Raw genomic sequence first — 12,199 nt, forward strand, 5'->3', positions numbered from 1 at the left:
GAGAGCCAGCATGGCTTTGTACATGGCAGGTCGTGCCTTACCAACTTGATAGAGTTTTCTGACAAGGTGACGAGAGAGATTGATGAGGGTAAGGCTGTGGCTGTTGTCTCTATGGATTTTAGTAAGGCCTTTGATAAAGTCCTTCATGGGAGGCTAATCCAGAAAATTAAGATGTATGGGATCTGCAGTGAATTGGCTGTTTGGATTCAGAACCGGCTTTCGCATAGAAGACAGTTTGAAGGGGCTGGTTGACAGGTACTGATTGACGGGGCTTAGTCGAGCTGGAGATCTGTAATTAGTGGAGTTAGGCAGGGATCTGTGCTGGGACCTTTACTGTTTGCGATGTATATAAATGACCTGGATCAAATGTAGATGGATGGGTGTTCTGCAAATCTAAGATCTAAATAGAATAATTGTAATGCTGCAACTATTTGGTTTCGCTTGAACAAATGGACCCAAACTCGGTAGTTCCTTCAAAACCCACTTTATTGTTAATACAGAGAAAAAATAGAGAGTTGTGAGAAATGTGTTATATTGTACACTACCACTACACTATTGTACCACTAATAGGTAGGGCTAACTTAAGCAACCCCGAGTAGTCTACACCGCCAAGTATACTTAGCAATGTCTGCGTGGTCCCTGAAGCAGGTGATTAGCCATGGACTAGTTAGGGTGGAGGTCCTTGGCGCCGGTTCAGCTGCTCGGCCCGAAGGTGGGACTCAGGCGACTGGTCTTCCCAAGAAGGAACTTGCTCACCTTTATGGAACTGCCGCCACCTCCCAGTCCAGCTGGAAGGGGCTAGGATCCAATCTGATGCTTACATGACCCCAACTTAGCCAATCCAAGTTCGGGTCACATATTAAGTCAACATACATCCTCCACACCTGCAAGTACCAAGGTCGATATTGGCCTCTGCCTCCCCAGGGCCAATGCACCCTATTAAGCTTGCTATCAAACAATGTAAAAAAAACATTTTTAGAGACAAGGTAATTGATGGTTTTTGTGCAAATCAGCACTTTTAGCTTGTTCTCAGGCATGTTATCCGATAGACCAGAGTCAGATATTGTTCTCCCCTTATTTATTATCAAGGGTCAATCTGCCTAACAACATAACAGGCCAACAAATTCCTAATTGTTAACCATTTCTTTACCGTATCCATTATCATACCCACTTACTCCACCCATACACTATACACTTACCTATACAGTGGGTTAGTAAATTTGTGGATGATACCAAGATTGGAGGAGTTGTGGATAGTGTAGAAGACTGGCAAAGAATACAGCGTGATATACAGTGCCTATAGAAAGTATTCACCACCCTTGGAAGTTTTCATGTTTTACAACATTGCATCAGTTTTGTTTTTCTACACACTGAAGAAAAGACTTGTGTCAAAGTAAAAGCAGCTCTCTACAAAGTGATCTAAATTAATTACAAATATAAAACACAATATAATTGATTGCATAAGTATTCGCCCACTTCACATCGGTGTTTAGTAGATGCACCTTTGGCAGCAATTACAGCCTTGAGTCTGTGTGGATAGGTCTCTATCAGCTTTGCACATCTGGACCCTACAATTTTTTCACATTCTTCCTTAAATAAACTGCTCAAGCTCTGTCAGATTGCACGAGGATCATGAGTGAACAGCCCTTTTCAATTCTAGCCTCAAATTCTTAATTGATTTGAGGTCTGGACTCTGACTTGGTCACTCCAGGACATTAACTTTGTTGTTTTTAAGCCATTACTGTGTAGCCTTGGCTTTATGCTTGGGTCTGGGTCATTGTCTTGCTAGAAAACAAATTTCCCAAGTTGCAGTTCTCTTGCAGACTGCATTAGGTTTTCCTCCGAGCTTTCATTGTATTTTACTGCATTCATTTTATCCTCTACCTTCACAAGCCTTCCGGGGCCTGCTGCAGTGAAGCATCCCCACAGCATGTTGTAGCTAACACCACGCATCACAGTAGGGATGGTGTGTTTTTGCTGATGTGCGGTATTTGGCTTATGCCAAACATAGCATTTAGTCTGATGGCAAAAAAGCTCAATTTTGGTTTCATCAGCCCATTGAACCTTCTTCCAGCTGACTTCAGTGTCTTCCAAATGCCTTCTGGCAAACTCTAGCCGAGATTTCATGTCAGTTTTTTTCAACAGTGTCTTTCTCTTTGCCACTTTCCCATAAAGCTGTGACTGGTGAAGCACCCGGGCAACAGTTGTTGTATGCGCAGTCTCTCCCATCTCAGCCACTGAAGCTTGTAACTCCTCCAGAGTTGCCATAGGTCTCCTGTTGACTTCCCACACTAGTCCCTTTCTTCCACGGTCACTCAGTTTTTGTGGATGGCCTGCTCTAAGCAGATTTACAGCTCTGCCATATTCTTTCCATTTCTTGATGGTTGACTTAACTGTACTCCAAGAGGTATTCAGTGACTTGGAAATTTTCTTGTATCCATCTCCTGTCTTTTGCTTTTCAATAACTTTTTCCTGGAACTGTTTGGAGTGTTCTTTTGTCTTCAAGGTGTAGTTTTTGGCAGGATACTGACTCATCAGCAGTTGGACCTTCTAGATATAGATGTATCTTTACTACAATCAACTGAAACACCTGGGCTTCACACAGGTCTCCAAAATCAGATCTCAATTTAACTAATTATGTAATTTCTAAAACAAATTGGCTGCACCAGTGATGATTTGGTGTGTCATATTAAAGGAGGGTGAATCAATTATTTAATGTTTTATATTTGCAATTAATTTAGATCACTTTGTGGAGTTCTGATTTCACTTTGGCATGAAAGAGGTTTTTTCTGTTGATCAGACTCAACAAAGCCGAATTAGGTCCACTAATTTATAAAACATGAAAACTTCCAAGGCGTTGAATACTTTAGTCACTGTAATTAAACTTAAACTTGAAAACTGCACACATTACTCCAAGTGCAAACTGATCAAGGCCTTATAAAGCTTCAGCATTAACATCCTTGCTTTTATATTTTAGTCCTCTCGAAGTTAATGCTAATATTGCATTTGCCTTCCTTACCTGGTCAAGATGGTGCCAGCGTACAAGGCTCCATCGGTCGACATCTACCAGATAGCAAACAAAATTAGCTTTTTTTACTTCTTTGCCATCTGTTTTTCACCTTAAATGTGTCTCTGGGACTGTTAGAGCCTGTGATTTACAACTTGGAGATCATTTGAGCTTTGCTGACTCCCAGAGGATTCTGGGAAGCAAACATGTACTCGGACAACCTTGATGCGAAGAAACTTTGAAATGGGGCACAAGCCGATTTTTGACTCTGTTTCGCCATTCATTGCTGCAGAGGGTTGTAAATCTAGTCAGCTCCATCTTGGTACTAGCCTCCAAAGTACCCAGGATGTCTTCAGGGAGCGGTGTCTCAGAAAGGTAGCGTCCATTTTTAGGGACCTTTAGCACCCAGGGCATGCACTTTTCTCACTGTTACCATCAGGTAGGAGGTACAGAAGCCTGAAGGTATACACTCAGCGATTCAGGAACAGCTTCTTCCCCTCTGCCATCTGATTGCTAAATGGACATTGAATCTTTGGACACTATCTCACTTTTATTAATATACAGTATTTCTGTTTTTGCACATTTTTTAATCTATTCAATGTACATATACTGTAATTGATTTACTTGTTTATTATTATTTTTTATTTAATATTATTTTTTTTCTCTGCTAGATTGAACTGCTGCTGCTAAGTTAACAAATTATAGACTAGTTAGCCTGACATCAGTGGTGGGAAAGATGCTGGAGTCAATTATAAAAGAGGAAATTACGACACATTTGGATAGCAGTAGAAGGATCAGTCCAAGTCAGCATGGATTTATGAAGGGAAAATCATGCTTGACTAATCTTCTGGAGTTTTTTGAGGATGTAACTATGAAAATGGACATGGGAGAGCCAGTGGATGTAGTGTACCTGGACTTCCAGAAAGCTTTTGATAAAGTCCCACGTAGGAGATTAGTGGGCAAAATTAGGGCACATGGTATTGGGGGCGAGTACTGACATGGATTGAAAATCAGCTGGCTGACAGGAAACAAAGAGTAGCGATTAACGGGTCCCTTTTGGAATGGCAGGCTGTGACCAGTGGGGTACCGCAAGGTTTGGTGCTGGGACTGCAGCTGTTTACAATATACATTAATGTTTTAGATGAAGGGATTAAAAGTAACATTAGCAAATTTGCCGATGACACAAAGCTGGGTGGCAGTGTGAAATGTCAGGAGGATGTTATGAGAATGCAGGGTGACTTGGACAGGTTGGGTGAGTGGGCAGATGCATGGCTATTGCAGTTTAATGTGGATAAACGTGAGGTTATCCACTTTGGTGGCGACAACAGGAGGGCAGATTACTATCTGAATGGTGTCAAGTTAGGAAAAGGGGAAGTGCAACGAGATCTAGGTGTTCTTGTACATCAGTCAATGAAAGCAAGCATGCAGGTACAGCAGGCAGTGAAGAAAGCTAATGGCATGTTGGCCTTCATAACAAGTGGAGTTGAATACAGGAGCAATGAGGTCCGTCTGCAGTTGTTCAGGTCCCTGGTGAGACCACACCTGGAGTATCGTGCGCAGTTTTGATCTCCAAATTTGAGTAAGGACATTCTTGCTATTGAGGGAGTGCAGTGTAGGTTCACGAGGTTGATTCCCAGGATGGCGGGACTGTCATATGTTGAAAGATTGGAGTGACTGGGCTTGTATACACTGGAATTTAGAAGGATGAGAGGGGATCTGATTGAAACATAAGATTATTAAGGGATTGGACATGCTAGAGGCAGGAAACATGTTCCTGATGTTGGGGGAGTCAAGAACCAGAGGCCACAGTTTAAGAATAAGGTGTAGGCCATTTAGAACAGAGTTGAGGAAAAAACTTTTTCACCCAGAGAGTTGTGGATCTGTGGAATGCTCTGCCTCAGAAGGCAGTGGAGGCCAATTCTCTGGATGCTTCCAAGAGTTAGATAGAGCTCTTAAAGATAGAGGAGTCAAGGGATATGGGGAGATGGCAGGAACGGGGTACTGATTGTGGATGATTAGCCATGATCACAGTGAATGGCGATGCCTGCTTGTAGGGCCGAATGGCCTACTCCTGCACCTATTGTCCATTGTCAAATTTCACATCACATGCCAGTGATAATGAACCTGATCTTGATTCTGATTCACTGATCACCAATTAAAGCATCAAGGAAGACCGAGACATTGAGACGAATGTGGATGATGAGCGAGAGTTCAGTGTCGACTGCCTGCCCTTTGACTGCCACCGCAGAAGGAGTCTATGAGCGGCCTGATGCAGTGGCAGGTGGGTCAGCCTCTCTGCCTTGTGTGATGTCGGTGACATCAGAGGATGGTATCGTGGTTCTGCATTTCCGGATGAAACATTGCTCTTACGGACTTTGGATTTCATCAGACTTATGGTTTCAATACTCTGTGCAGTTTTACCTGCCGGAGGAAGACGTTGACACATCACAACAGCAGTGGAGGCAGAGGAAAGGTTCCCATTCCATGCCACTGGATCCTGACCTGTCATGGACCTTGTGGTGGCTGCCTGTACATCAGCTTCCCCAATCATGCATATACATTCTCTATTAAGGGAATCCATCATAACATCTCAGATTGGCTTCCACTGCCACCTGTAGACAACCTTTTAGGAGAATCCAGGAGCGCTACTACTAGCATACAAGATTTTATTAGTAGCAGCCAACTCATCTCAAGAGCCAGAGAAATGTTTTACCAGAGTGCAAGTAGGAACATATTGTGTTTCTACGTTGCAGTTTCAAGATCTGCAAGTGCTTTTGAACAACTGTATGTCATCACATTTACTACCACTCCAGATGGAACTCATTCCTGATGTTTATTTAGAGTGCGTTTTGATCCATCATAGATCAAGTACTTTGCTCATGGTTCCATCTTTTACAAAAATCATTCCAATAGTTAAAATTAATGATGCTGCATAAAACCACTTTGAGAGGTTCGTGGAGCTGGGAGAGTGTTGCTGTTTATTGAATACTTAAAATGGCATAAACCATTTCGACCTCAGTTAAGATAAATGGATCGTACTGATACACTGATGCAACCAAATTGCCACTTCACTCCACTCTTCAAGAAGGGAAGGAGGCAGAAGAAAGGAAATGATGGGCCAAGTTAGTCTGACCTCAGTGGTTGGAAAGATGTTGGAGTTGATTGTTCAGGATGTGGTTTAAAGGGTGGTTTGAGGCACATGGCAAAAGTCAGCATGGTTTCCTGTAGGGAAAATCTTGCCTGACAAATCTGTTGGATTTTTTTTGAAGAATAGACAAAGGAGAATTGGATTTTCAGAAGGCCTTTAACAAGGTACCAAATGAGACTGCTTAACAAGTTAAGAGCCCATGATATTACAGATAAGATTCTAGCATGGATAAAGCATCGACTGATTGACAGAAGGCAAAGAGGGGAAATAAAAGGAACTTTTTCTGGTTGGCTACTGGTGACTAGTGGTGTTCCACATCGGTCTGTGTTGGGATCACTTTTTTTAAAAAAAATGTTATATGTCAATGATTTGGATGATGGAATTGATGGCTTTGTTGCGAAGTTTGCAGATGATGTGAAGATAGGTAGAGGGGCGGGTAGAGCTGAGGAGGCAAAGAGGCTACAGAGGACAGATTATGATTATGGGCAAAGAGGTGGCATACGAAATACAGTGTTGGCAAGTGGATGGTTATTCATTTGGTAGCAGAAATCAAAGTTTAGACTATTTTCCAAATCAAGAAAAAAATTCAAGAATCTGAGGTGTTAAAGGAGTCCTCTTGCAGCATTCTCTGGAGGTTAATTTGTAGGTTGAGTCAGTCGTGAGGAAGGCAAATGTGATATTAGCATTCATTTCAAGAGGACTAAAATATAAAAGCACGGATATAATGTTGAGGCTTTATAAAGCACTAGTGAGGCCTCACTTGGAGTACTTTGAGCAGTTTTGGGCTCCTTATCTAAGAAAAAGGTGTGCTGCCATTTGAGAGGGTTCAAAAGAGGCTCATGAAAATGATGCTGGGAATGAAAAGCTTTATCATATGAGGAGCATTTTATGTTCGGTTTTAGGTTCGGGGCCTATACTTGCTGCAATTTAAAAGATTGAGGGTGGCAGGCATTTCATTGAAACCTATTGGATGTTGAAAGTCCTAGTTAGAGTGGATGTAGAGAGGATTTTCCTATAGTAGAGAAGTCTAGTACCAGAGGGCACAAGCTCAGATTAAGGAACATACATTTAGAACAGAGGTGCAGAGAAATTTCTTTAGTGGTGAATCTGTGGAAGTCATTGCCACAGGGGGCTGTGGAGCCCAGACGATTGTGTGTATTTAAGGCAGAAGTCGATAGATTCTTCACAAGGAAGGGCATGAACAGTTACTGGGAGAAGCCAGGAGAATGGGGTTGAGAGGGAAGTGTATCAGCCATGATCAAATGGCGGAGCAGACATGATGAGCTCCTAATTCTTCTCATCAAATTATGTTCACTAATGCCAATGATGACAGTGGCAATGAAACGTTCCTCCAATTACCTCAGGTCTATCCTAAAAACTTCTGAAATGGCAATAGGACTCTTGGATTTTTTAATTTCTAAAACATATTTTGCAAATGATAAAACTTCGGTCATATTTGTCTAGAAGTTCACTGCTGACTGGTGGTGCCAATTGCACTGTACACTCAGTGGCCAGTTTATTAGGTACAGGAGGGGGACCCAGTGTGGCCTGCTGCTGTAGCACTTCCACTTCAAAGTTCAACATGGTGTGCATTCAGAGATGCTCTTCTACACACCACTGTTGTGATACCTGATTGATTGAGTTACTGGCACCTTCCTGTCAGCTTAAACTAGTCTGGGCATTCTCCTCTGACCTCTCTCATTAACAAAGCATTTTCACTCACAGAACTGTTTTTCACACCATTCTCTATAAACTCTAAAGCAGGGGTTCCCGACCTGGGATCCGCAGACCCCTCAGTTAATGGCAGGGGTTCAAGGCATAAAAAAGGTTGGGAACCCCTGCTCTAGCAACTGTTGAGATTGAAAATCCCAGGAGATTAGCAGCTTCTGAGATACTCAAACTGCCCAGTCTAGCACCAACAGTTATTCCATGGTCAAAATCTCTTCGATCACATTTCTGCCCTATTCTAATGTTTGTTCTGAACAACAACTGATCCTTTTGACCTTCTCTGCATGTTTTATGCATTGAGTTGCTGCCATGATTGGCTGATTAGACAGCTGGATTAATGAGCTGGTGTACATGTGTACCTAATAAAGTGGCCACTGAGTTTCTGTCAATAAGCGAATGCAATTATCCCAACATTATCATTTAAAAAGTTTGGTGATATGGATCAAACTTTCAAGAGGACTAGAATATAAAAGCAAGGATGTAATGTTAAGGCAAGAAAAATAAAACTAGATACCGATACCAATTAGCGTCTGTGGAAAGGGAAAGGGTTAATTTTTTCAGGGCTGAAACCCTTTGTTAGAACTGCGAAAGGGAGATTTTTTTTCAAATCACAGAAAGTGGGGAAGGGAATAATAATCTCTGACAGCCTGGGTAATTGCTTAAAGATTGTTCCCAGACCAAATAAAAATTATTATTAATAAAAATATAACTATTAAGTGCTTGATCTGATGATTGAGTGTGCTTTAAATCAGCAAATATCAAAATCGGTATCCATTTATAAATTTATTTTTATTTATTTTTGAGCACGGGAACAGGGCCACTGGCCCGTGGTACCCAATTACACCCAAGTAACCAACTGAACTACTAATCCGCATTGCTTTGGAATGTGGGAGGAAATCAGAGCACCTGGAGGAAACCCACACAGTCAAGGGAGGAATGTACAAACTCCTTACAGGCAGCAGTGGAATTAAACATAGGCTGCTGGTGCTGTGAAGCACTATGTTAACTGCTACACTATCCCATATAATATAAATGCATTTAGAACAGAAGCTCATTTGATGTACACCAAGTGTGACAGGATGATCTGCAGTTAAGCAAAAAGTTTTTAAAATGAAAGAGCACCTTATTATTTGCTACCTTACTGGTCTTTATTAGTAACTCAACCACTGTCAGCAGATTGAAAATTAATCAATTCAGTTCATGTTTTGTCTTTTTATTAAATATAAAGGACATTTTCTTTTAAACGAAAGGTTCACAGCCTGGAGGTACATCTGGAAGCCGTGCAGATGTCTTAACACAATTTTCATTGTGCATTCCTAAGACTAATCCAGCATACTCATTAGTCAAGGACACAGAGTGCTTGCCTTATTAGACTCTCCTGACAGTGGACCAATTTCTTTATGATTGAATCTACTCTTTTTAAAGCCAGCAGCTTACAAAATTATACTTTCACATGGGTTGTGAGACAGCTATTTGTTCACAGTGACGCATTAGATGATCACAAGTACAAACAAAAATGTCTTTTAAAAATATATACAGACCCAAGTTCATCAATTAAATTTTGGGTTTCTTTCTTCCTTCTTCATCCCAGTCAAAATCCAGAACACAATCATCTTCTGTCTCTTCAGAAGAAAAGAGGTACCTACCCATTATAGTGGCAGTAGTGTCAGCAGATGGAAATCCAAAGGTCTTCCTTTTTCTGGACAGCACCGCAGACTTGGCAGCATCATTTTGCACCACACTGCTCTGCTTTGCAACAGATACTTCATTTCCACTTGTGGTCTTCTCAGTTTTCGTGTCAGAAGATGGACTGAAAGAGAAACAAGCAAGCTTTGCTAATGTACTGGAGGCCACCTTTACTTGGCCTGTCACAGCTGAACTCCGGCTGGACTGTTCTCCAGCATTTAACTCTGTGGGAAATGAATGCTTTGATTTATCAGGTGTCACCTTCTGCACCTTTCCCTTGTGTGCATTACCAAGATCCTTCTGCAATTCGAGAGAAGGCTCTGATCCACTGCACTTGGCAACAACTTTACTTGTGTTTTTATGTAAAAGTCGACTTTTAGAATTACAACTATTTAATGTTCGGAGATTTTCTGTGTTATCACTGGCTTGGGATGTCTGCTCAAAATCATATGACAACTCCCTGACTTCGGCAGGGTCAGAGAACAAGATCAAAGGTTTGGAGGAGGAATTACTGGCAGCTGAATGGCTCAGTTTTTGCTTTGGTTTAAATGCAAATGTTTTCAGTTTTATCAGCAGACTGTTCGAATTCCCACTTGTTTCAGACTCTTGTGGAATGGTATCATCATCCTGCAAGGTATGCCTTCTTCCAACTGGTTTCACCGTCTTACGCTGGAGTCCACGTGAAGTACATTGTCCTGAACTATCACCATCAGAACTAGAGTCACCCATGTTTGAAAATGCACTGTAATCACTCGATTCAGATAAATGACTGTTGCTAGAAGTCTTATCATCTTTGAACAACATTCTGCTCTGTGAAATCCGGGAAGCATGCAGCTGTTTTGACACCCGAACAGTTACAGCGTTATTAGGTGTGTTTGAAGACGCATGCTCCTCAACGTCCGTCTGACTTCTGGAGTAATCTGTGCCAACGGCTTGCTTAGCTTGCGAATGTTTATTGGCTAAACCAGCAGACTTCATGTTACTTGGACGACAGGAACCTTTCCACGGTGGAACCTTGTTAGAACTGCTGGCTGCTGCTTCATCCTCTGTGCTTTTTATTGGCTGCAGGCTGGTGGAAAAAGGATGCTGATAAGAAGTCTCTGACACTAGATTAAGTGCGCCGGATTCAGCCGGTACGGTTCCTTCTCTTTCTGGCTCTCTTTCACAATTTTTACTTTGAAAGTCAGCAAACCAGGTCAGACCACTGTCAGAATGATCGATGGAATTCAGTTCCTCAGTGCTTGAATAATGTGCAGCATCAGAAAATGGATCACGTGGGCTTCCTGAGTTCGAACTTCCATTAGATGGCCAGGGTCCTTTTCTATTAATACTTCAAAAAATATGAATTATGAAATATACTTACAGACTGTCATAATCCAAAGAACATTCAATCAAAACCCAGAACTATCCACTATCCACTAGTAAAATCTATATCTATATTTTTGATAACTTCTCAGTTTTTTTTAAAAGCTCTTGTGTTTTATAAGCTGGCAGTAAGAAGCATTTCCTTACATCATATCTTTGAGGAAGAGATTCCCAGCCTGGGTTCAGGCGACCCCTCAGTTAATGGTAAGGCTCCATGGCAACTGAAAAAAAATTGCGAACCCCTGCTACAAGGAGAGTAAGGACTCCACATGAAAGACCCAACACAATCTCCAGTCATGGTTAACAAAAACAGGGCAGATCAGACATGGGTTGGATATAAAAATGAAAAAATAAAAGAATCAGAAGGGATCTTTTATTTGGAGATGCAGTGTGAAACAGGCCGTTCAAGCCATGCTGCCAAGCAATTGCCCGATTTAATCCTAGAACAATCACTTATAATGACCAATTAACCTACCATCCGGTACATCTTTGGACCATGGGAGGCAACTGGAGCACTTGGAGGAAACCCTCGTGGTCATGGGGAGAATGTAGAAACCCCTAGAGGCAGCAATGGAAATTGGATCCGGGTCACCTGTACAGTAAAGCATTATGCTAACCACTCACTACCGTACCGCCCCAATTCCTCAATTTAAAAAGAAAAAAAAATCAAGCTGATTGGTGTGGACTCAGTGGGCTGCGAGCTTTCTGTGGCCATAACAGAGAACCACTGCAAAATGTTTATGCAGAATTTGCAACAGATACCCAATATTTAGGGCACACCTTTCCAAATGGAAAGTTTTACTTAATCTAATCACACGCTGACCTGTAAGACACAGTACAGTATGGCTACAATAACGCATTTGAGTAACTTAAAGAACATCCTCATATAGGTATATTAAAAAAATCCCTGGTGAACAGCAATAACTTCAAAATGCATCTCAAAACTTCATTTCATATTTTCTGTGTCTCAGTGCAGGGCAATTTCTAATATTCCCCCTTGCCAATCTGGACAATCAACAGACCCTTGATAATTGCTTAGATTAGAAAAATAAGCAGACAAGACAAAGCAGCAGCACTAAGTACAGAGCAAAAAGCAAGAAGGGGGTCAAGTGCACATTATGATCGACACAGCTGCTTTTACGGCTGATATACCAAAGATGATGCCTCATCCATCATTAAGGAAACCCATCACTTGGGACATGCTCTCTTCTCATTAAGACCATTAGGGAGGAAGTACAGGACACTCAAGATTTTAAGAACAGCTT

The 12,199-nt window shown here is 41.6% G+C and overlaps 1 protein-coding gene across 1 annotated transcript in view; it reads right to left on the bottom strand.

Annotated features, from left to right (window-relative positions):
- Positions 1-9,153: 9,153 nt before the first annotated feature.
- The window catches only part of mcm9 (minichromosome maintenance 9 homologous recombination repair factor), a 45,188-nt gene continuing 42,142 nt past the window's right edge, over positions 9,154-12,199 (bottom strand). Inside the window, exon 12 of the mRNA XM_059981233.1 lies at positions 9,154-10,899. Coding sequence (XP_059837216.1) covers positions 9,438-10,899 — 1,462 coding nt within the window. The 3' untranslated portion in view covers positions 9,154-9,437. The remainder of the gene's footprint in view (positions 10,900-12,199) is intronic.

This window comes from Hypanus sabinus, chromosome 10 (assembly GCF_030144855.1).
Source record: "Hypanus sabinus isolate sHypSab1 chromosome 10, sHypSab1.hap1, whole genome shotgun sequence".
NCBI classification, from domain to species: Eukaryota; Metazoa; Chordata; class Chondrichthyes; order Myliobatiformes; family Dasyatidae; genus Hypanus; species Hypanus sabinus.